Source organism: Scyliorhinus torazame, chromosome 5 (genome assembly GCF_047496885.1).
Source record: "Scyliorhinus torazame isolate Kashiwa2021f chromosome 5, sScyTor2.1, whole genome shotgun sequence".
NCBI lineage: Eukaryota > Metazoa > Chordata > Chondrichthyes > Carcharhiniformes > Scyliorhinidae > Scyliorhinus > Scyliorhinus torazame.
In genome coordinates, this window is record NC_092711.1 from 273,555,232 (window position 1) to 273,581,706 (window position 26,475).

The window sequence follows — 26,475 nt, forward strand, 5'->3', positions numbered from 1 at the left end:
CAGTTCCAGGGCAATTAGGGATGGGCAGCAAATGCTGGCCTTACCAGTGATGCCCGGATCCCATGAAAACATTTAAATCTGTTTAAAAGTCATGATAAAGCTTCTGTTTACATAATTGCAAGAATAAGTGATATGCTGAGATATCAAGTTCACCTTCCCCTTAGAATGACTAATGCAAGAAATCAACATAAATTTCTAGAAAGTAACTTTTATTGAATACATGTAACATAAGTTCTGCAGTAAATTATTTTAAAATTCTTTTACTACAAATTAATTACATTTGGCACTAATAATAAACATGAACGTTTGTATAGGGCAGGTTTTTTTGGTAGTTATAACCTTTACTTCATGCAAAACGTTAAACACTAAAGTTTAAAACATTCTTAAATTGCACACCTCATATGGAACACGTTCCAATGCGCAGAAATACTAACCCATTTGAAGTTGTGTCCATAATCCTGTTTGAAAAGGCACATAAATCAATTTCATTACCCTGCTACTCCTAGAGTGCACTCGTCAATAAACTGAATATTAATTACCTGAATATACACTTCATATTCATACCACTTTCAAAGTAAAATCTCTCTGTTCACTTCTAATTGTACAGATCCAATGAAGGCAACACTGCAAAATCATAACGGTTTATGAAAAATTGGTTTTAAAGGCCACTTTAATGTCACAGACATTTGCAACACCACATACATATGGGGCAAAAATGATAATGTTGAAAAGATAGCTGATCTTGCAGTGCTTTCTCGAGGACTTGCGTAAATTATTGGGGTTGCTGTGAAAAATGTTTGCTTTTTCTTTAAGTGTGGAAAACACCATACAGTACGATTGGAGTTTGTCCTTTTAAAAATGGGCTGTGTCTGCACACAGCATTTTAAGCTATATTGTTGGTCGAGGTGGAGTTTTGCACAAGAACGGTATTGCACAATATTGTAGCAAAGTCGATAAAGGACAATTTTAGCTGTAGCAAATTGGTCCCAATGTCTTAATAAGCTATTGACAGCATGATTTCATTTAGAACTAGCCGCTGGATGCATACTGAAAGGATTGTTTTGCTGTGCAGTATTTGTGTACATAAACTGTAGTGATTTATCTTATGAATGCACCCATTTTAAGTCAATTTACATTGTACAAAAGCTGCTTGGACATCAAGTAAAACCAAAGCACATTAGATTTGTGTTGCAACAATTAAAATTGATGATGTTGATAAGTCATAGCGTTATATTTATTAACATATTAAAGTATCAGCTGAAGTTAGCTGTGTTCAAAATTAAAAGCATAATTATACCATCCAGCACTTGGCACAATTTATCACACGGTATCCATACATGTTGCACATTAAAAGGTACTGGTTATATAGCGTGCTTAAAAACACATTTGCCTTTTTTTAATTCTCAAAGTGACAGAGACACATTTTGTCATTAAGACTTACATTTTGTTTGGGACTACAAACCCAAAGAGTTTTTTGTTTTACTACAGATAAAAGCCAACATGTTCATTATGTAAGGAACAGAACAAAAATTAGATCAATAAAACAACTGGACTAATCTAATAAAATATATATATTTATATATACTATTTATATTTTCACACAATATTAAGCTATCTGTACACAAGCTATCCAAGCACAGTATATCTACTCTACAACAAACTGTGATCTCTTCAAACAAGTTTCACTGAATATGTTACACATTTTAGATCACATCTGGGGAAGTATACAAACTCCAGATATGTAGCAAAGAGAAAGCAATTAATCAAGCCAAATAATTTTTACAAGTCTTTTACAGGGGGAAAAACATAAGTAATTGAGTTTATTCTCCCATTAATAGACAAGGTTATAGATGCAGCCAACAAAAGCAGTGACCAGGAGGGTCTCACTTAACGTCACTCAAAACATTTTATTGGTGTTTCTCAAATAATGCAAATTTTGGTTTAGCTCATCGGACAGATTATCGTCATTCTTGCAACTGGTTGAAGAGACCCTACGTTCCTTATGCAAAAGATAACTATCCCCAAATTGTTTAGGAAAGTCTAATGATTGCCCTTTAGTTGGATTTCTGAACCATTGCAAAGAACAGGGCAGGCGGATGAGGATACAAAATGTTCTTATGTAAATCTAATAGAAGAAAATCACATCCTGAATATCAACAATGTTGCTTAAAGCTGCAGCATCCCATTTGTTAAGCCTTCACCAGACAGTTTCAAACCTATACAGAACTTGGGGGGGATTCTCCAGTCCACCAGCCGTATGTTTCTCTGCCGCATGCCATTCGCTGGCGGGGGGGGATTTTACCTGCCGTTTGTCAATGGGATTTCCCATTGTAACCACTCACGTTGCCTCAAAACCCGCTGGCAAGGGTACGCTGCCAGCAGGAAAACTGATCGCAACGATCGGAGAATTCCGGCCCTTATGGATTCTTACAGGAAGTTTTATACAGAGCTCATTTTGTGCAGTAATATTTGCGAGCCTAGAATAATTCTTTCTAAATTAATTATTAAAAACGGAAAATCTTTAATGGTAATTCTAAAAAATATTTGAAGGGGCGAAGGATAGATTTGTAGTCTTATATTCTGCTCAATTCAACCAAAATGAGAGGCTGTAGCTTGAACTTAGCCATATTGTTTTTAAGAAACACTTCAAATATTTTCTTCATAGGGAGGAGCCCTCTACATCATCGTAAGAACTAGGTTATGCAGGCAGTAAGGTTAAAAAATATTGTTTCCATTAAAGCTATCTCTGTTTTTAATTGACAATGTATACTTATCTCTAATACTCAGTGAGTGGGATGACTTAGTCCCAACTGTGCAAAATTTAGTCAAATAAAGGCTGGGCTGACATCAGGGAAAGTAACGTATTATATATACGTTATGTATATATAATCATAATGTTTTGGAGAAATGTAAACAATCAAAAAAAAAATTCAAATGAAACTCAGCGATTCACTCATTTTTTCCAGAGGCTGAATACTTGGCTCCCAATGAGGAGTCCCAATCCTATACTTTTTACCTGTTCAATATTAGTTTCAATTTCAGAATTTCACAATTGAAATTCTAGGTAGAACATTATGTTCTATCGTAGGGGAGTGAAAAGCGGATGCTTTCGTTAAGTGTAATAGTGTGTGACATTTCATACTCTCTTCACTGAATTGTGAAAATCACCCAGAAATACTGTAATAAATTCTACACTTCCAAATAAGGGTTTAAAAGGTATTAAAAAGAGCATTTTGAGCTCCATTGAAGAGCCACCAGGTCCAGGTCTGACACTGGCAGTGGCAACTGCAGGAAGGATTTGAGTTGATAAATTAAATATCACAGGAAACGTAATGCAAAAAATTAAATGGTACTGAGTTAAACTACATTTTTTTACAATAATATATTCATACCCAAAAGGTTATTACTCTCGGCAATTATATGGTATTAGCTGCCTTACTTATTTTGCTCCTCCTGCACGATAGACAGAATGCCAATGACAATAAGGAAGAAATCAGTGGCATTGGTAGTGAAAGTGCTGTTGGGCTATCAATCCAAAAAAGGGATCAGAAGTGGGGAAAATATGAAATAAACACCAGGAGAATATGGATGTAAAATCTTATATTGTAAACACAAATGATTAGAGCAGGTATAATTAAGGGAAGTGCCTGAAATTTAAACAGATTTTGACAAGTATAGTGGATAAACAATACGGTTATTTAGTTTTGCAATAAAATAGCCTAGTGTAAAACAACCTTGAATTACTTTTGGCTGCTACTGGAAACAATATTTTTTAATCCTAATAAATACATTATAAATAATGATGCAAGTATTGTACACAATATGTGTGCACATCTGAAGAACATGAATTAAAAATTCAGGTCTACAAACGACTGTGCCCAGTAAAAATTCATACATACCCATGGGCTACACCCAGTGACACATAGTGTCACAAACATTGTGGCAAGATTTGATAAAGCTATTCTACCGATGATAACTGTACATTTAATAAATAATTTTCTACAATCAAGAAAAGATACAATTTGTATCAACAAACAAAGGTCATTTCTGATCATTCCAGGCATTGCTGTTTGCTGTATTAAAATGTAAGCTATGAAATTAGTATTGGATGCAACAAATAGATGTGTTTTTGTTTTAATCAACTGTCCTGAAGGTGCTGACTCTTGGTTCCCTGGGCAGCAGCAGTCCTGTGTAAACTCACTAAAGTGGCTAAGAAAGTTGGGAAGTTAGTTTAGAGATCAATGCTCAGACTAATCCTGTCCTTATCCAGGTAGATAAGGCAGGTAAATTAGCAATAGTCCATGAAGGATCACAGGCATGTCTCTCGACAACAGAGAAACAATTGGTCATATCCATTGAGGGACACCACTCCACATCAGTGTGGGACACTTGAACTCCATGAACAGCTGGTCTAGGCATTGAACCTGAACAGGTGGCATTATTTGCCATCTAGCCAACAGTCCTTATCCAACAACACATATGCACTTTCTCTCCTTTTATGGGGGAGGGGGGGGGGGGGGGGGGGGCGTGGACGGGACAAGTAATCTGGCTGTTTTTTTTCCCTCGCCTATCTCTAGAGGCCAATAACTACCAGCCTGGCTGCAATCAGCCAACTCAGCACAGATACTGAACTTTGGACCCTCATGTTCTACAGAATTCAGTTACTCAGTGGATGAATACGCTAGCCATCAGTGGGGCAGGGTGAGTCTTACAGTCTACTAATTAGATACAGAAAGGCATTAAAAAAAATTTTTTTTAGATTATCCAATTATTATTTTTTCTAATTAAGGGGTGGGGCTGGTTTAGCACAGTGGGCTAAATCGCTGGCTTGTAATGCAGAACACAGCCAACGGCGCGGGTTCAATTCCCGTACCAGCCTCCCCGAACAGGCGCCGGAATGTGGCGACTCGGGGCTTTTCACAGTAACTTCATTGAAGCCTACTTGTGACAATAAGTGATGATTATTATTATTATTATTTAGCATGGCCAATCCACCTAACCTGCACATCTTTGGGTTGTGGGGATGAAACCCACATAGACATGGGGAGAATGTGCAAACTCCACACGGACAGTGACCCAGGGCCGGGATTTGAACCTGGGTCCTCAGCGCCGCAGTCCCAGTGCTAACCACTGCACCACATGCTGCCAGAAAGGCATTTTTTGAAGAGATAGTACAAGAAGGTTGGTGTACTCTATCTATTAGTGGTTACACAATTTAAATATGTTTACGTTTCAGAAACACTAAGAATGTGCACCGACAGAAGTAAAACTTTGTAACAAACTTGGTAGTTTTAAACTAAAGTGATGATGCTGCCTTTGTAGGAAATAGAAACAGCTACACAGCATTCGCAAGCCATTAGCAAAATGACAGAAACAACCCTGACTGCAGCCTCACATTCCATGTGTTTCACAGTAAGAAACATTTAGGCAGTGTCAGACCTTCTCATGAAGAAAAAAAGGCCCCTAAAGGCCTTCTCAACTCACATGAAAAACGTTTTTTTTTTAAATCAACAAGACCTAGCTTGAAACATATCAAGCTCATCAAATTTTAGCAATAGTATACATTGCTTTTAAAGATAGTGGCACATCAGTGCAGCCTGAAGACAGCATATAATAATGCTTTAAAAAGGATTTTTTTGGGGCTGCATATTTTCCACCCTTAAAAGATGATTTAAAGGAAATGGTCTGAAGTGCCATATGCCAAGAAAGCTCTTTTGGTTGAGACCCTGAAACAGGAAATAGATACCATACGTGAAGCGTGATCATTTGAATCTATGCAAGTCATTTGCAATGTTCAAATATTTATGAATTTAGTTTGCTCAAAGTAGTCTTTAACACTATTATGTTCTTGTCTGCACCATTTGCAAACATTGCTTCTTTAAAATTACATCAATTCCTCTTGAAATCTTGTAATTTTTTTAAATTCCAAGCTACACAATTTATAATGGGGCAGTTGAAAATTTATACTCTTCTGGTAACTTGGAAAATTATAAAAGTCAAAAGTAGATGGGTAGTATGCTTTATAAAAAAAGTAAGGTATTCATTTCCTCTTCAAAGCTACCAAACCCCTTACAGATAATCAACGCCATAATGTTATTTATAACATTCTTAAACCCACTATATTACAAACTTCTATTTCACAAACGTTGTGCACTAAACAGACTTCTTTTAGTTTGTCCTCTTAATACATAATTGGTCTTCAATCTTTCAAACAGTTTGTGTTTCACCGTCCAGAACGTAGTTGTTTGGCAACAATCTCCGCAGCAAGATATTGAGGGTCAGTCACATGAGGGTTCTTTTCCATTACTGCATGAACTATGTCTGCTGGGAAGATGTTGCAGAGGTTACGATAGGTTTGGTACTGATGTTCCCGCACTGCCAGATGGTCCTGTTGTTCAGTGGGCATCCCCTGCCAGGGCGACCTCCAGATCTGCTCAATCTTCTCTGGCATACTTCTAAACATGCCAGGTTCATAACTGGGCTGCATGAGATTATTAGTCAAAGGATATGAAGGGTATCTGTATGAATCTGTGACACATGGCAGGTGATCCCAACTAGTATGCTGCTCTCTGCAGAGTGGAGGCCTTCGTTGCCTCATTGGATTACTCTCATACAGTCGTGAATCAGAAATGCTGTCCAGCCTAGTCATTACCAGAGCCCGCCCTGGCTGGTTACTTGCGGATGGATGAATGTTTTGAGGAACAGGGTAATCACCAGGACAACTGGAACGTGCTCCAACAGCAGAATGCTGGATATGAGGAACTAAATGGGAGATGGACTGTTTACGCTGGGGCTGTTTTGGCTCCTCTGGTCCATAGCTCTGCACTCTTGTTATTGGTTCATGGTAGCCATGAACAAAAGGCTGGAGCCTGTTCTGTGATTGTGGCTGATGTGTTTTCACATTATCTTCTGGACCTGGCTCTACAGTGCCGAGGTATGCCAGGTCACTGTATGAAGAGTAGGAATCGTTGCTTGTAATGCAGGTTTCTGAATGAGGACTTGTGTTTCTGGAATACAATCCATGGTCTGATTCCAATCCATAATAACTGTCACGGTTACACATACTGCTGATAGTTAAATTTGAAAAGTCACTTATCATAGAGTAATAGCCAGTGTCCAAAGTGGAGTCATATTTTGGATACTGTTCTGTATAACTCACAGAATTTCCATGGCTGTTGGTTACAAGGATGGGTGGATAATGTAAAGTGGATAAATGATCTTGTGAGGATTTCTGGTGAGTAAACTGTTTGGAACATGGCACTGGGCTGCTTGCAGATCTGGTACTCATGGCACTGGCTGCATGGTTTTTATTGGGCTGAAATGCAGGTACACTTGACGCAGTGACCAAAGAAGGCACAGAGTTAGTTTCAAGTCTGCGAACTGGCGTCAGCCTCTCCTCTGGCTCGCAAACTACAGATCGTATGCTGGGGTCAGACTGGCGCTTTGGAGCAACACGCTTGATCTCAGAGACAGTTTCTCCTTTCACACCCGATATAGCAATGCCGCATTTTGCCAGGGCTCCTTCACTCATGGTTTTAACAGCAGACAACTTAGCACTGGCTCGAAGCTCATCAGCAACTGATCTCTGCGGCTGGTTTACACGTTCTGGGTGGTAGTATTTACACTTGTGTCCATAAGTGCACTTCTTCCCTGTCAAATCATAACCAGAAACCAAGTAAGATCAAGATTGATAAACAAACTTCCTTTCAACATAATTATTCCTCATCATATCAAAAAATAAAACAGCACAGAAGAGGCCCTTCGGCCAATCGAGTCTGCACCGACGCATGAAAAACACTTGACCAGCGTACCTAATCCCATTTGCCAGCACTTGGCCCTATAGCCTTGAAGTGCTCAACCCACCTTTACCACCTTCCCAGACAGTGCATTCCAGACCATCACCATCCTCTGGGTAAAAAGGCTTTTCCTCAAATCCCCCAAACCTCCTGGCCCTCACCTTGAACTTGTGCCCCCTCATAACTGACCCTTCATCTAAGGGGAACAGCTGCTCACTATCCACCCTATCCATGCCCCTCATAATCTTGTACACCGCACATCTTGTACACCTCATTAACCCACAAAACAATGTTCTTATCTATAAAGCAAAATACATTGTTCTAGGGTAACCTGTTGTCAGTTGGTTTCTGCTCCCTTGTGATGTAGTGAGTAAAGATATAATTCCTAAAAGCAGAAAGACTTTTAATGATATAAACCACAAGGTAGTGGTCTAATCTCAGGATCTGTTCCTGATCATATCCAATGATCCCTGCTCGCTACTGCATCTGTGTGGCCATTAGCCAAGACTGTTCGTATGAGTGCTTGTGAATCTCTCAACAGTCAAATTGCCTATCCACATTTAACTGTTTAGCCTCATATGTGAAGAATAATCTCATGGATGTGACAGCAGGGCTGCCAACATTCATGCAATTATACCTCAGCAAGAATCAGCATCTTTGAGAGCTGAGGGGAAAAAATTATCAAATTATGTTTTCTTAAGTTGTTTGGACCAAAGCGAAATTCGTCAAATTAGTTAAGAACCAACTAATTCACAGATCTAACTGACAGCTAGTTCTTTTTTTTTTATACAAACCTTTTATTAAGGCATTTATAGTTTTATAACAATAAAAGATACAAATACAAATGTAAACATAGTTCAGTGCATAACATATCCCTCCATCTTCCACTGCTAACCACTAGTTCTAAATACTTACCATACGGACAAGGCTGTTTCTTGTGTTCTGGAATAACAGGACGCTTTCGCAGGAAATTATCCAAGCTGGGACCATGACGTCCTAAGGGATCATCAGGTGGCATGAACCTTGAAATGACAAAATAAACCACTGTTCATCTGTGCAATTTATATACATTTTACATACCATTGCAATGGAGTTACAGACGGGGCATTCATCTTGGGAACCACCTTCAAATTGACAACATTTGATGAATGTCTTCACTGTCGGCCAGCTGTAAGCGGCCTACATTAAATAGATTTGAATTCTCCCAAGAGTTCAGCAAAAAACTGTCTCCAATTGAAAATAAAGTGACAATCCCATGCTGAATCTACAGCATGGATGGTCAGGAAAACATTACGGGTGCGATCTAACGGGAACGATTCCAAGTGTTATTTGTGGCGGGTTTTGTTGGGAGCTTCCTGCCGACTATCAGAGAGTTCCCCACCACGATCTAATGACACTTAATCACTCTCTTGGGCCCTGGGGAGTTTCTCACCGGTTTAGCCCACACTTAGAATTATTTTCATCACTGGGGAGCTGAACTCGCCAGCCAGACTGACTCCTCAGAGATCGGGGCGCCATTTTGAAAGGGTGTCCCAATCCCTAAGTGAACTTGAGAGGCCCCCACACCCCTCACCCATAGGCAATGTCACCCCCCCGCACACACCAAGGCATTACCATGCACCACCGCAAGTGATGACATCCTGCTATGGGGTCCCTGAGGGCCCTCCACGACCCCTTACAGGCCCCTCCTCCCTTCCAGGACCCCTACCCTTCATTCCCCCCCAAAACTCCCAGAGGCCCCTAATTACCTACCCTGCACTCCCCCACAATAGCCCCCACCCACCCCATTCCCTCCTTTCATGGGCATGGCCTCAGGCCTGACCCTTGGTAGTGCCATCCTGGCACTGCCACCCTGGCAGTGCTCCTACCAGCTTTGCAGTGCCACCTGGGAACCTTGGTAGTGCCAGTGCCACATTCCAGGGGAGGGCCAGGGACCACCCTGTCCTGTCTCTGACCACCTAGTGTCCTCCGATGGCCTGGGAGACACCCCCCCCTCCCCTCCCACGAGTGCTGTTCCACCTGGTCCCCGTTTGGGTGGACCAGTACTGAACTGTGCCCGGATGGGCCACCTTGGGGATATCCCGAATGAGTTTGTTGAAGTTGGTTTTAAACCGATTCGGCCTAGTGACACCCATTATGAGCGGGATCTTAATCGCCTTGCGTGGCGTACTGGCTGCCGGGAAGCCTGCGGGAGGCTTCACCCGGCATCTAGCTGCTGAGCCGTGCTCCTGTTGGAGCATGATGCAGCCTGTAGATCGCGCCCTACATTTGAATAGTGTTTACCACACAGGAACAGGTCATTTCACCCCAAATTCTTTTCTGGGATATGGGCGTCGCTGGCTAGGCCAACATTTATTGCCCATCCCCAAATGTTCTTTAGAAGGTGGTGCCGTGGCACTTTCTTCAACTGCTGCAGGCCATGTGGTGTAGGTATACCCACAGTGCTGTTAGGAGTAGAACATTTTCAATTCTAAAATTGTGGCTGAGATGCTTTGTTGGGGCACAGTGGATGGAAGTTTATTTTGTATCTAATATATTTCAATGTCTAATCTCGTGTGTCTTGATACCCTGAATGTCTGAAATGAAATACTTTCCATTGCATGCCTTGACCAGAGTCGATTTGCCAAGCAATCAAACCCTTTTCTCATGTAGTGTAAATTGTTGCTCCCTTTGAAATTTAGTATTCTTGTGTCTGTCCTGATGAATGCAAAACAAAAAGTATTGACGGCCTGTTTTTTTATACCAATATTCAAGTTCAGTTCTACTGAGTAACTAACAGATCTCAATTTGATTAACACAATTTAAATAGAGAAAGAAAACAGTAACTGAAAGAGAAGACTTTGTGTTTACAACACTTACTTGTCATTCACAAAGGAATACATTAGAAGACGTTCCTCTATAAATTTCTTCCACTCAGGTTTCTCATTCTGCAGATCCCTGTAATTATCATTTGACACAATAATGCCATCTGAGTCAAAGGCCAGCTTCACTATGAATCGATCATCGTAGCACACCACTCTCCTCCCTTGCACCCGTCGAGATGGTGTGAAGACCAGAATTTTTTCTTTCTCAAGTTTGCGTAGTAGTTCTTGATCTGTAGAATTGAACAGTCACTTTGATATTAATTTAATTTTTGATAAGGCAAATACATTCAACACCATATCAATGAGAGGTGTCAAAAGGAACTCCTGACTGATCCCTAAAATACATTAAAATTGTCATCCACACTCAGCAGCACTGGAGAAATAAAACTAGAAGGGCCAGTATGCAATAGGACCACATTAATCCAGAATGTAAAACGTCAAAATAAATAGTGCAAAATAGAAACAATATAAGGGATTACTCAGTATAAGGGATTTTCAAAAAATTGTCCGACTTACTCTATCATAAACAAAATGTATTTCAGATTCGATTCCTGGGCAGTGACGCAGTAGCTAAATTCAGCAAGGCTGTCAGTTGGGCTCTCCTGGCTAGAGAGTGATGAAAATAGATCTAGTACTTTTATCACTCCTGATCACCAGTCAGTGACTGCTGTTGAAAAGTGTCATATTGTGGACCTCAAAGTGAGAACATTATCAGATTTCCCTCTGATTCCATCCACAGTTGAACAGCCTACCAACAGGCAGGCCTATAGGGCACCCTCTCTGGCAGTGTATCAGAAATCACACCCGTCGGCGTGACCATGCCCTGAGCCTGCCGGATCTCCGGGAGTCAGGCTAACTTGAATATTGGTACTCAGTTTCTGGCAGTATTACTGAGATTGTCAGATCAGCCATCTCATACAGGAGGGAAGCAGTCCTTATTGCAGTACATTATGATGAACCGTGCAAGTGTAAAAAGGTACAGGTGGAGTATCTGAAATCTGGTAAACCTGGAACCAAGTCAATGCCAGGTTTCGAAGCTTGTTGGTTTTTCAAAGAAAAAAATCAGAACAGTGAATTCAGTGAATTGGGGACACATGAAACCAAATGATAGGGGGCGGGATTCTCTCAGCCCACGCCAGTCAGAGAGTCACCGGGCCGGGCGCGAATCAGGGGGGGGCCTCCACCGTGGCCTGGCCAGCGATCGGGGCCTACCGATCGGCGGGCCAGCCTCTCGTGGTGGGGGCCTCTTTTGCTCCGTGCCGGCCCCTGTAGCCCTACACCATGTTGCGTCGGGGCCGGCGCAGAGAAGGGAGCTACCGCGAATGCACGCATTTGCGCTGGTCGCATTTGATACCATTTGACGACGGTATCAGCAGCTGGAGTAGCGTGGGCCGCTCCAGTGCCTTGCTGGCCTCCTGTAGGGCTCAGGATCGCTGCTCCTGGGGGCCTGTTGACATCGCCGTAAAACGTGATGCCGTTTATGACAGCGTCAACACTTAGCCTCAGGATCAGAGAATCCCGTCCAGGATGTCCACGTCTCTGCTGATATTAATTTACTTCTCACGTGTTGGATTTAATAACTCTTTTTCATGCGTCCCCCACTTCCCTTCAGCAGCACACCTTGCTTAAAGTGAGAAAAGATCAATCAACCTGAAAAAATGTTCGAAATAGCCTTCAGTTATAGCTGAAAACGACTTGTTTTTATAGATGGAAGATTTTTGACTGGGGCAAGCTGCAAGTAAGCATCCAGTGCTCATGGAACTTAAAGATTTCTGGGAATTCAGTGCAATGTTTGAATTTAAGGCTGCGGACTTCTATTTGGGCGGTTTTAATGGCAAAAACTCAATACAGGTACATAGTATTATAGTAAGAATAGGCATAGAACATAGAAAATACAGCACAGAACAGGCCCTTCGGCCCACGATATCCTGATTCTATGTATAATCTATAGATAAATATTCTACATCATTGGATTCTGCAAGAGTCTTTTGTTCTTCCTGGGCGAGTTCAACTATTCTTGCCACATCTGCATTGTGTCGGGTGGGGTCAAGGTTCGGTGAAGTGCTGGAAACCTTAGGTGCGTGAAGCTGATCAGGACTCCAAACATTTCCTAGCTGGGTCGGTGGGATCAAGATTTGGCGGCGCGGTGGCACAATGGTTAGCACTGCTTCCTCACAGCGCCGGGGTCCTGGGTTCAATTCCAGCCTTGGGTGACAGTCTGTGTGGAGTTTGCACTTTCTCCCAGTGTCTGCGTGGGTTTCCTCCGGTGCTCCGGTTTCCTCCCACAGTCCAAAGATGTGCAGGTTAGGTGGATTGACCCTGCTAAGTTGCCCTTTAGAGTTCAAAAGGTTAGGTGGGGATAGGGTGGAGGGGTGGGTTTAAGTAGGGTGCTCTTTCCAAAGGCTGGTGCAGACTTGATGGGTCGAATGGCCTCATTATGCTCTGTAGGGATTCCATGACTCTATTCTATGACTCTAGTTTTTGGTGGCCAGATTTGAAGGTACTCAGCCTGTCTATATTTTTCTGCATTTTTAAGTTTCCACAATGGATTAAGCAAGATAAGCCTCTTATTGTGATTCTCCTGCCTCCATTCTATTTAGTAATGCTGGATGCCAAGAAATCAATGGTATTTCAGATGCCCAGCATCCCCGAAATAAATCAGAGGATGATTTTCGATCAACACCCTATAACTTGCATACAGCTACCTAATGCGTCTGGGCGTACTCTCAGTCACCTGGGGCAGAAAATGCAGCAAATAGTGCCAGTGATTGGGCAGCTGGTGAAACAGCTCTCCACAATTCCCACTGTTATCCAACCTGTAATGTGTGAGTATGGTTATGAGCTGGATATGTCATCGTTCCCACCACCACCACTCTCTTTTCAGTAAGAAGTCTTACAACACCAGGTTAAAGTCCAACAGGTTTGTTTCGAATCATTAGCTTTCGGAGCACAACTCCTTCCTCAGGTGAAGGAGCAGCGCTCCGAAAGCTAGTGATTCGAAACAAACCTGTTGGACTTTAACCTGGTCCTGTAAGACTTCTTACTGTGCTCACCCCAGTCCAACGCCGGCATCTCCACATCACTCTCTTTTCAGATATTGATGGAATTGTATATTTCCTGCTTTTTCTATTTTTAATTCAGATCTTCCAGTTTTCACACTTAAAAAAGAAAATAATCTATTTTTATATAATCAAGAGCATTAAACATCATCGCAATGTGACAAATTTAATTACCTTTAATAGGTGCATCTGGCCTGGACTGTTCTTTCCTCCACGCAGGAACAAACACGGTAATGTCTTTGTGTCCTTTTTCCAGGAAATATTCTGCAGCCAACTGAATCCCAAGGCAAGAGAACACTTCCTTGTTTCCATGACTACAAGAGGAAATGAAAGCTTGGATCAATTTCCTACTTTCAAGCTTGACCTTGGCTGACATTGTAGTTGGTGTAATTGTGAAGTCACACGAATGGGATAGTATTGGTACAGTGATTCATCATCATTATTATTGAACATTTATTAACACAACCAAGGTAAATGATTGCATTTTGAAAAAAATGAAAATCGCTTATTGTCACAAGAAGGCTTCAAATGAAGTTACTGTGAAAAGCCCCTAGTCGCCACATTCCGGCGCCTGTTCGGGGAGGCTGATATGGGAATTGAACCGTGCTGCTGGCCTGCCTTGGTCTGCTTTCAAAGCCAGCGATTTAGCCCTGTGCTAAACAGCCCCTGAAATGGGGGTAAGGATATTACATATTTTTTTCATTGCATGCTAACTATTCCTCAATGGGATTGCAAATTAGATGCACAAAGTACTTGCATCTTGTGGGAAATGGGCTTAATGCGTTATTTTACAATAAACTAAATTCCTTGGCATGCAGCTGGGGTCATAATGTGAATAGAAAAGAAAAAAGGCTTTTGAACAAAGCAACAAACGAAACAAGTTTCCTCAGCCGCTCCAGAAAATTGGATTTTAGAGAACAGATGTTGTTGCCCATCTCAATATCGACTACCTTGAGATTTAGGGAAGATGCGGATGACATCATGAAAAGCATCACCGTGCGTAGGCCTTCGTGGGAGGAATTAATTATATTCGCTAGAATAGCAAAGGATTTGTAAAAATAGTCCCAACTGGGGTGTTATGCATTTCACAGAGTGCTGCATTCAACACTCTGTCTTCATATCTTAACTGCATTCGCACCACAATGTCAATACACCATCACTAATTATGGTGGGAAAACAACATCATAGTTCTGCTTCTCAGCAGGAATTCTTACTGAAAGAGGATTTTTCCTTTCACTGTTTCATTTTGTTTTTACCTTTTGTCCCATTTTGTATAGTTCTTTGCCAGAACTAGATTTTCCAAGAGCATCGTTAATCTTTGCGTCTGTCACTTGGGCATCCAGGACGCTTAAGCAGTGGCAAAGGAAGCAGCCATGGAGCAGAAAGGGCCATGCAGTTACAAGGTGAAGTGGTGAACAGGAAAAATAAAATAGGAATCGAGTGTCCTGATTGTGCACGAATGAGAAAGAAAATGGGCATGTGGGGAAGGCACCAATTGCCATTGTTTTCCGATTCCGTCCCTGTGCAAGCTAGCGAGTAATGACGGGCTGTACACTATGAAGGGCATCACAGCCAAGCCTAATTCTATCCCCACTTGACATCCCCACACTCAGAATTCTAATCAAACAAAACTAGATAATGATCAGGATTGCAACTTTATTTGTTCACCAGCCAGGATGCTGAGGCTAAAATGTGTCACCCAACTGCTGGTTCCTTTGAAGCCAGCCATCTCATCACAGGAAATAGATTAAACTTGACATTGTCAACGTAACACCAAAAAGTGCCTTTACCCCATTTCTCCTTTTGAAATTAGTTGATTGATATCAATATATCAATGTTCCAAAACGTACCCTTAAGCAGTGACTAAGGAGCAAGCAAGTGTAATTTTATGCAGGTAACAAGCCATAATTAATTATATTTCAGTTGTATTTTCTGAGACAGTGATTTGGCCAATGCAGTACAGAACTGGAATGATTAAAGACTGCATTCATTAATTACAGTTGATTGATACTATAGCAAATCCCCAAATAAATGGAGTGTTCTTACATAGAAAATTAACCTGCTTACAGACATTTTAAGTTATAAAATCCCAGAGGATGTTGGGCATCTGCACCTGGATCTGCATCTGAAGTTCTGTAACCTGCAAGGCTACTGATCAGGTGCTGGAGAATGGGATTAAAATCAGCGGCAAGTTCTTTGTTCTCTTTTTTGGCCAGTGCAGACACGCTGGGCTGAATGTCCTCTTTTTGCACTGTAACGTTTCTCTGGTTCGATATTGCAGAATTGTGGTGTCATTACGGATGGCTGTGATACTGGGGCAGAGTCTGGGGTGTTCACATTACAGTTGGGCATTAACTGAGTAATCGGCCTTCCTATTGAAAAAGCTGTTGGTTCGTCATGGTTACAGAAGGGCAGTCTATTACGCACTGAAGATGAGAAACACCAGCCACTCCAGTTGTTGTGGGCTATGAGACAGATCACACAGTGGTTGGCCTAGCACACAGGGTAATAGAGTATTGATGACTTGCTTGATATAGCTGTGCACAGACTGAGAGATACATGTGATTTCCCCTGTAACTATCTGGAAGTGAATGTTTATGGTGGCAGATGACACTCGAAGTAGCCCAAGGTAAAAAGAAAGGTAGGATGAGAACTTTATACTAGCAAAGCAGATCAATTAAGGGGAGGGTGCTTAAGCAGAAGTTCTTCATCCTAATAACTATCTACTGTTATCTGTTGGATGTGTGTGTGCAGGCATTAGGTTAGGACTGGATGATTTTGCAATGATGTATGTTGTTATTCACTGGTAATGATCACATGTGAAAAATGGCAACCATTGCCTGTAGAATGATACTCCAGCTAGAGGATGGAGGGGAAGGGAAGCAAGGGGTTGGGGGCAGAGGAAGGGCATTTCATGGATAAAAATAAAAATGAACATGTGCAGTATGTCATAACTTAAATTATCTTCAGGGGGCTTGGGATTCTGCAGTGGGTAGCTATCTTCCTGACCCCCAAAACCCTTTCCACCACCTACGAGGCACATATCTGGAATGTCAGGGAATACTCTCCATTTGTCTGGATGAGTGCAGCTCCAACAACACTCAACAAGCCTGACACCATCCAGGACAAAGTAGCTCACTTGATCGACACCCCATTCACCACCATAAACATTCACTTCCTCCACATGATCACATAGTGACAGCAGTATGTATGAGCTAAAAGATACCAAGCAGCGACGTACCAAGATTCCTCTGAGGGCACCTCCCAAAGCCACAATGACCACCACTTAGAAGAGCTAGGGCAGCAGGCACATGAAAATACCACCACCTCCGAGCTCTCCTCCACGTGACACATCTTCCTGACTTAGAACTATATTGACATCCCTTTCATTGTTACTGAGTCAAAATGTTGTGCTCACTCCCAAAAGGATTGTGGTTCTATCTACACCACAAGGACGGCAGCAAGCGGTTCAAGGAGGAGGCTCACTATTTGGGATGAGCAATTAATGCTGCCCTTGTCAACAATGCCCACATCCCATTAATGAACATAAGTAAAAACCTTTGGAGAAAATCTTTGGACATACCTCATGGCCACATTACTTCCATCGATGACTATCGGTCTCAAATTGTCTGAATCATCCACAACTTCATCTTCCAAAGACAGTTCTGGGCTAGTGATCTCCTTTACGCATTGGCCCCTGGACACCAGAGTACCTGTATTACCCATACTGGGTGGCTGTGGTTCAGATTCACTTTTGTTCCCAAGTCTGACCAGCTCAGCTAAAATGTCATTAATAAGAGCATCTGACCCCAGTTTATTGAGCACAGTCTGAATCTGCTCTCCTGAATATCCTAGTTTTAAGGCAAACTCCATTTTGGCCTGGTATTCTTTATCTAAACTAGCAGCCTTGTATCCATCATCAAGTTTGGATTTACTGTCCTCACTCTGGAAATCCTGCAAGACACTGCATTTGGAAAGAACTGGCCATTCGAGGCAAGGGGAACGGCAGAGCTGCCGGTGTGGTTTGCTCACAATTTCAGTCCCTTTTTTCCCATTAGGCGGTTGTTCAGAATCACTTTCAGAGCTCGTCCAGTCCTCAGAATCTGCACTGCAGTCACCGATTTCTAGATGAAGGCTCGTGGCATCTTTGGAGGAACTTTTCTCCATATTCAGCTTCTCAAACATTGACCAGGCAGTCATTACGTTAATCTGTCCTCCAGTTATCTCTAAACTCTTCTCTTTTATTTCCAGTACAGCTTGGCTTTCATATTCGATGTTGTCCTTCAGCTCAATTAATTTTTTCCGCAATGTTGATGTTATGCTTTCACACTTCTTATGTTCAGGGGAGCACAGGGATAGTATATAATCCTGGAGAAGAAGAAGGCAGACAGTTTAGAGAAGTCTGTTAAAAACACTGAAAACCACACCCACAGGGAAGTGCATCTCATAATTTAGCAATCCACTTGTTTAAATTCAGTGTCCTTCTCTAGCACTGTTTTAAAAAAAATATTTTATTGAGGTATTTGAAAATTTTTATAACAGTAACATAAACAATGACATCAACATGGTAAAATAAACATCCCCCCCCCCCACCCCCCCCAGCCCAATCTTCACGCACCTCAACCGTACAACAACTATCTCTCCACGCCCCCCCCCCCACCCCCCGGAATACTGCATCTGCTGATTTTAATTTCCCCCGAGAAAGTCGATGAACACCTGCCACCTCAGGGTGAACCCTAACATTGACCCTCTTAAGGCAAACTTTATTTTCTCGAGACTGAGAAACCCAGCCATGTCACTAACCCAGGTCTCTACACTCGGGGGCTTCGAGTCCCTCCACATTAATAAGATCCGTCTCCGGGCTACCAGGGAGGCAAAGGCCAAGACGTCGGCCTCTTTCGCCCCCTGAACTCCCGGATCTTCCGACACTCCAAAGATCGCTACCTCCGGACTCGGCGCCACCCGTGTTTTTAGAACCGTGGACATTGCCTTAGCAAAATCCTGCCAAAACCCTCTAAGCTTCAGGCATGCCCAAAACATGTGGACATGATTTGCTGGGCTTCCCGCGCACCTCGCACACTTATCCTCAACTCCGAATAACCTACTCATCCTAGCCGCTGCCATGTGTGCCCGGTGGACTACCTTAAATTGTATCAGGCTAAGCCTGGCACATGATGAGGATGTGTTAATCCTGCTTAGGGCATCCGCCCACAGACCTGTCTCTATCTCTCCTCCTAGCTCGTCCTCCCACTTGCCCTTAAGCTCCTCCACCGGGGTTTCCTCCGCTTCCGAAAGCTCCTGGTAAATATCCGATACCTTCCCCTCTCCCACCCAGGTACTGGAAATTACTCTATCCTGTATCCACCATGGCGGCAGCAGCGGAAAGGCCGGCACCTGTTTTCTCAGGGAGTCTCGCATCTGCAAATAACTAAAACCATTCCCTGCTGGCAATTTAAATTTATCCGCCAAAGCTTTCAAGCTGGGAAAGCTCCCATCTATACATAGAATCCCCATCCTTCTAATTCCTGCCCTTTGCCAACTCCGGAACCCGCCATCTAGCCTACCCAGTACAAACCTATGGTTATTATAAATCGGGGTCCAAATCGATGCTCACTTCACTCTCTTATGTCTCCTCCATTGCCCACAGATTCTCAGAGCCGCCACCACCACCGGACTTGTGGGGCATCGGGCCGGTGAGAGCGGAAGAGGTGCCGTTATCAGTGCTCCCAAACTGGTGTCTTTACATGACACCGCCTCCATCCGCTCCCATGCCGACCCCTCCCCCACTACCCACTTCCTAATCATGGCTATATTAGCCACCCAGTAGTAGTTGCAGAAGATCGGCAGTGCCAACCCACCCTCCCCCCGACTGCGCTCCAGCAACACTTTCTTCACTCGCGGGGTTTTACCCACCCACACAAGCCCAAAATAATCTTATTCAGCCGCTTGAAAAAGGCCTTAGGGATAAAGATGGGGGGGCACTGTAAGACAAACAGAAATCTGGGGAGGAGCGTCATTTTCACAGTCTGTACCCTCCCCACCAGTGATAGCCTCCCCATCTCTTAAAGTCCCCTTCCATTTGTTCTACCAACCGGGATAGGTTTAACTTATGCAGTGCCTCCCATTCCCGGGCCACCTGGATTTCCAGATAGCGAAAGCTCTTCCTTAACATTCGAAGCGGCAGCTCTCCCAGTCTCTTCTCCTATCCTCTTGCCTGGATCGCAAATATCTTGCTTTTCCCCCATGTTCAATTTATACCCTGAAAAATTGCCAAATTCCCCCAAGATTCACATTACTTCCCCCATCACCTCAAGCGGGTCCGAAATGTACAAGAGCAGGTCATCTGCATAGAGCGAGGCCCGGAACTCCCCCCCCCCCCCGCCCCACACGAACCAGCCAGAGAAAACAGTAACGGGGAGAGGGGGCACCCTTGCCTTGTCCCTCGGTGTAGTTTAAAATACCCCAACCTCAGCTGGTTCGTCCGCACACTCGCTACTGGTGCCTGATAGAGCAACCGCACCCAGTCAATAAAGCCCTCACCAAACACAAACCTTTCCAGCGCCTCCCACAGGTAATCACACTCCATCCGATCAAAAGCCTTCTCCGCATCCATTGCTACCACCACCTCCATCTCCCCTCCTTCTGAGGGCATCATAACAACATTGAGGAGCCTTTGAACATTGACCTTGAGTTGCCTGCCCGTACCATATCCCATCTGGTCTTCCCCCATCACCCCCGGGACACAGTCCTCTATCCTTGTGGCCAGTATCTTAGCCAGCAGTTTGGCATCCACATTTAGTAGAGAAATCGGCCTGTATGACCCGCATTGCTCTGGATCCTTCTGCCGTTTCAGGATCAATGAAATCGAAGCCTGCAACATTGTTGGGGGGAGGACTCCTTTCTCTCTTGCTTCGTTAAATGTCCTCACCAGCAGTTGGCTCAATATCTCGGAAAACTTCTTATAGAATTCCACCGGGTAGCCGTCAGGCCCCGGGGCCTTGCCCGACTGCATGCCCTCCAGCCCCTTGATTATTTCCTCAATCTCAATTGGGGCTCCCAGCTCTTCCACCAGATCCTCATCAACCCTCAGGAACCTCAACTGATCAAAGAACTGCCTCATCCCCTCCACCCCAGCCGGGGGTTCCGACTCATATAATTTACTATAGAAGTCCTTAAACACCTTGTTTACCACCATTGGGTCCAGGACAATATTACTCTCTCTACTCTTTACTTTACCTATCTTCCTAGCCACCTCTCTTTTCCTGAGCTGGTGTGCCAACATTCTGCTTGCCTTTTCCTCATACTCATAGATCGCCCCCCCCCTTGCCTTCCTCAACTGTTCCACCGCATTCCCTGTGGTCAACAGCCCAAACTCCACCTGTAACCTCCGCCGCTCCCTCAGTAGCCCTGCGTTCGGGGCCTCCGAGTATCTCCTGTCCACCTGGACTATCTCCTCAACTAACCTGCCCTCTCAGCACATTCCACCTTTTCTCTGTGGGCCCGTATCAAGATTAATTCCCCTCTGGCTACTGCCTTCAAAGCATCCCAGACCGTCGCTGCACAGACCTCCCCCATTTCATTTGTTTCCAGGTAGTTCTGGATGGACTTGTTAACCTGCCCACAGATCACTTTGTCCGCTAGCAACCCCATATCCAGGCTCCACAGCGGGCGTTGCCCTCTCTCCACACTAACCCGTAGATCCACCCAGTGCGGGGCATGATCCGACACTGCGATTGCCGAGTACTCAGTATCCACCACCTTCGGTATTAGCACCCTGCTCAGAACAAAAAAGTTGATGCGAGAGTATACCTTGTGGACATGTGAGAAAAAGAAAAACTCCTTCGTCCTCGGCCGTGCAAACCTCCATGGGTCTACTCTCCCATCTGTTCCATAAAACCCTTCAATTCCTTTCCCGCAGCCGGCCTCCTCACTGTCCTGCATTTTGACCGGTCCAATTCCGGATCAATGACTGTATTGATGTCCCCTCCCATGATCAGGTTATGTGACTCTAAGTCTGGGATCTTACCTAAAACCCAACTCATAAATTCCACGTCGTCCTAATTCGGAGCATATATGTTCACAAGTACCACTCGCACCCTCTCCAGCTTCCCGCTCACCATTATGTACCTACCCCCCTTGTCTGACATGATTTTCCCTGCCTCGAATGCCACTCGTTTACTGATCAAGATCGCTACCCCCCTGGTCTTTGAGTCCAGTCCTGAGTGGATCACTTGGCTGACCCACCCCTTCCTCAATCTCGTCTGGTCTGTAACCTTTAGGTGTGTCTCTTGTAGCATTGCCACATCGGCCTTCAGCCCCCTCAAATGCACGAACATGCGAGCCCTCTTGACCGGCCCATTCAGTCCTCTAATGTTCCATGTGATCAGCCTGGAGTGGGGGGCTTCCAACCCCCACCCCCTGCCGACTAGCCACCATCCATTTTAGGCCAGCTTCGAGCTCGCGCCCTTTGCTTTGCTTCCTCGAGTCCCCACTTGGGCAGTCGCCGTTCCCGGCCTCTCATTTATCCCCTAGTAACTGTTCCTCCCCTGTCAGCAAAGCAGCTCAGCCCCCCCCCTCCCCAGCAACAACACTAGAAACCCAATCCTTCAAGCTCTAGCTTAACACCTGCTCATCCCCCACTGCACTTCCGAGAGTCAGCTGACCCATGCTGACTTGATAGTGCCCGCCCCTGGCACCAAGCAGTCTGTCTCCCTATTGTTCTCTCCCCTCTCGCCCCAGATGAATAAACATTATAAAAGCATCACATTCCCCAGTGAACAAACATCAGAAAAAAACCAGTGAAGAAACATTCACTTTAGAAAAATAATCACCCAAAAAGCAGGACCAAATTCAAAGCCCATCCCCCCCTCTAACCAGCTCCCTGCAAGACAAAGCAACCTTTAATCAACCACACAGTCCATTATTTCACATAGCGCTACTTAAAAAGTTATACAATCCAACACAACAAATCGCCGCCACAGTACTACTCCAAGGCTTCAGTGTCTTTTAATTTGCCTCCAGCTTCATTTCTTTAATAAAAGTCCATACTTCGTCTGGCGTTTCAAAGTAGAAGTCCTGTTCCTCATGTGTGACCCGCAGATGGGCTGGGTACAGCATCCCGAACGTCACTCCCTTCTTAAAGAGGATCGTTTTTGCCCGATTGAACCCAGCTCGCCTCTTGGCCAAATCCGCTCCCAGGTCCTAATAGATGCGCAACTCACAGTTCTCCCACTTGCTGCTCCATTCTTTCTTGGTTCACCGCAAAACGTGTTCCTTGTCCATGAAACGGACCACCATGGTCCTCGGCGGCTTGTTCGCTCGGGGCTTCCTCCCGAGGGCTCGGTGCGCTCTGTCCAATTCCAGGGGCCGATGGAACGCCCCAGCCCCCATCATGTCCGTCACATAAGCCCTCACATCCGATCCCTCACTGCCTTCAGGGAGACCAACAATTCTGAGATTCTGCCTCCTGGACCTATTCTCCAGGTCCTCCAGCTTCTCCTGCATTCTTTTCTGGCGGTCGTTCATCATCTCCACCTTGGTCTCCAGCACGGTTATGTATTCCTTGTGCTCGGACACCTTTTTCTCCACCTCCTGGATCGCACGTCCGTGGGTTTCCTGATTCTGAACCACTTGATCAATCGAAGCCTTAATCGGGTCCAGCGTGTCCTTCTTCAACTTGGCGAAGCAATCCTCGAAAAACTTCACCAGCTGATCCGTCGACCACTGTGTCGTCTCCACACGGCCCTGCTGCCCCGCCATGCTGTCCCATGTAACCAGCTCTACTTGCGTCTCCCTTATCGGACTTTGTCTTCTCACACGGCCACTTCTGGTCCAATTGTCCATACACCGGAGGGGAATTTCTCCTTACTGTCTCATTCTTCACCGATTTATCCCATAAAATCCGGAAAAAAACAGAGGAAAAAGGTCCAAAAATCCATTACAGGCGGGAGCTATCAAACGTGCGACCTACTCCTCCATGGACACCACCGGAAGTCTTTTCTGGCAATATTATCTAAAGGAAGCAAAGTCACCATAGTCCCAGACAACCAGAGGGGGAGATCGGACTAGTGGTGATTTAACCTGAGGATCACCACACATCAAGGGGCAAGGTTGTGAAGGCAGGGCTTCATGAATACGGTACAGGAATTGAACCCGTGCTGTTGGCCTTGCTCTGCATCATGAACCAGCTGTTCAGCCAACTGAGCTGAGCCGGCCCACTGTTATCTACAATAAAAGCAAAGTGCTGCAGATGCTGGAAATCTGAAATAGAAAGTGCTCAGCAGGTCTGGCAATATCTGTGGAGAGAGAAACAGAGCTAATGGTTCAAGTCCATTATGATTCCTTTTGGTACTCGAGTCAATTGGGCTTGAAATATTAATATTCTTTTTACAGATGCTGCAAAGCCTGCTGAATTTTTTTCCAGCACTTTCTGTTTTTATTACTGTAATCCACAACTCTATTCCTCTTTGAGGGAACAAATGCTACCTGACTTCCTTTCTTATTCCTAATTTCTTAAAATGTTAACTTAGCACTAAAGTAGCTGCCTCACATCTGCATCAAAAGGTTGAGTTATAGCCCAATGCATGTCTTGTTCTCAATGTAAGCTGAAACTTCAGTGCAGTACTGATGGGGTGCTGTACAATTAAAGGTTATCTGTCAGTTGAGCCACTAAAGCTGTCTTCTTCTCCATGGCATTTCAAGGAAGAGCGTGGAGGTTGCCCGGCCAACAGTTATCCCTCAACTATTGGCAACAAAAAACATACTATTTGCCTATATAACAACAGTGACTAGACTGTGAACATAACTCACTGCTTGTGACTTCCTGAGGACATAAAATGCACTATAAGTTCAAGTCATTTTTCTAATTCTCATCTTGTATTCCCCAGTACATGAATTCATCGTCAGACAAATATTGTCACTTTCCCTCATATTTGCGAAAACTTTGTCTTTAAAAGACATAGCACTAATTGTACCTACTTATAGGGATGACATTTAATGATTTCACACTGAAATCATAGGTTGAGTCACCCAGTCAGGTGCATCAAAAAGAATTTTCATCCAGAAACTAACAGTGCATAGCTCAGGGTTTCCCCTAAATCAAAGGGCTGGATTTTAATTCTGTTTAAAAGGGTGGGTTTTGACTGAATTAAAATTTTGGCAAAAGGGACTAACAATAGTACAAAAACAGACAATTCCACTTCAGCTTTGCTATATCATACAGATTTAAAAGGACTAATCAACATGTGTTATCATTGCGTTATCAATTATATTCGTTCAGATTCATCCACTAAAGCAATTGATCCAGCTTGAGATCAGGTATAATGCCTGTTCTTGGCAGCTTGGATCTGGAATGTCTCTTTTGTGGACCATGAATTGGATTCAATTTGAATTGTTTTTCGGAGCAAACAAGGAGATGGATTAAGGGCTTGCCCTGTCCACTCTACGCAATGGCTTTGCAAATCCAAGGAAGGAATGATGCATTTTACTGTAATGATTGGATAGGTAAAGAGTTTTCAAGGTCTCCCTGTTAGAAGCCAATCCTTTTCGCTTGCAATGCTACCACATGCTTCTCCAATATTTCTCTTCTTCTCTTACTCCCCACTGGCTGGAATCTGATGCCACAGGAGCAGTGGAGGGGTGCAAATTTGGCTGGGTTGGCAGAAGGCCTTTACCGGTGGAAGGTGAGATGTTGGTTAGCCTGCCTGTCGTTGGATCAATGGAGGCCCTAAGTGGACTTATTCCACAGCCATTGGTATTTTATCAGCTGTAAGGATGCCCACCCTGTGTCAAAGCTCTAGGTATATCATAGATTTCCTAGAGTGTAGAAGGAGACCATTTGGCCCATCAAGTCTGCATCGGCCCCTGGAAAGAGCACTCTATTTAAGCTCACACCTCCACACTATCCCCATAACCCAGTAACCCTACCTCACCTTTTGGACACTAAGGGGCAATTTAACATGGCCAATGCACCTAACTTTCACATGTTTGGAGTGTGGGAGGAAACCAGAACACCCGGAGGAAACCCACGTAGACACGGGGAGAAAGTGCAAACTCCACACAGATAGTCACCTGAGGCCGGAATTCAGCCTTAGTCCCTGGAGCTGTGAGACAGCAGTGCTAACCTCTGTGCCACCGTGCCACACCTTTTCCTGATGGCCTGACTACAGGTTTGGAAAGCAGTGCCAGGCTGGCATTTTTCCTGTCCTGGGGCTCGGGCCTGGGGGTGCCCTGCCCTTAATAGGTGGGAGGTTCAATGAACCTCTTATTAGGTGAGTTGGGTTATGGGGGGAGGGTCCAGTGGTTGCGTTGGGGGGGTCTTGAGATTGGGGGCCATTTAAAAATGGCATCCCGATCTCTTCTTGCACTGGCGAGGAGAGCTCCTCAGTGCAGCAAATGAGACTAAGTTCCTCGATGAGGTCCCAAAATAAAACAAAGTCCCATTAAATAGTGGGGTCTTTCGTAGTGCTAGCACCGGGAAACACCCAGCTAAATGTGCCCAACACGGGTCTGTTTCATTTCCATTAGATCGGCCCATTGTTTCATTTACCTTAGTTCGGTGTCTGAATATCATCAAGCCTGCAATTTATTTTTTTTGTTTTACAATAGAATGAATAATAACTTATATATCAAAGTACACAAAATATATAAGAAATGTTTGAATGATTCTTCCATGAGAAACACCAAGTAAACTTTGAATCAACTAGAACATATTGATAGATGCAACTTTGAAGTTTTCATTCAACTTTATGACTTTCT

General features: G+C 44.0%; 1 protein-coding gene across 1 annotated transcript in view; it reads right to left on the reverse strand.

Annotated features, from left to right (window-relative positions):
- Positions 1-188: 188 nt before the first annotated feature.
- The window catches only part of zc3h12b (zinc finger CCCH-type containing 12B), a 153,028-nt gene continuing 126,741 nt past the window's right edge, over positions 189-26,475 (reverse strand). Inside the window, exons 2-6 of the mRNA XM_072505585.1 lie at positions 17,303-18,087; positions 13,894-14,033; positions 10,656-10,890; positions 8,712-8,818; positions 189-7,650 (exon numbers count right to left, since the gene is read on the reverse strand). Coding sequence (XP_072361686.1) covers positions 6,224-7,650; positions 8,712-8,818; positions 10,656-10,890; positions 13,894-14,033; positions 17,303-18,087 — 2,694 coding nt within the window. The 3' untranslated portion in view covers positions 189-6,223. The remainder of the gene's footprint in view (positions 7,651-8,711; positions 8,819-10,655; positions 10,891-13,893; positions 14,034-17,302; positions 18,088-26,475) is intronic.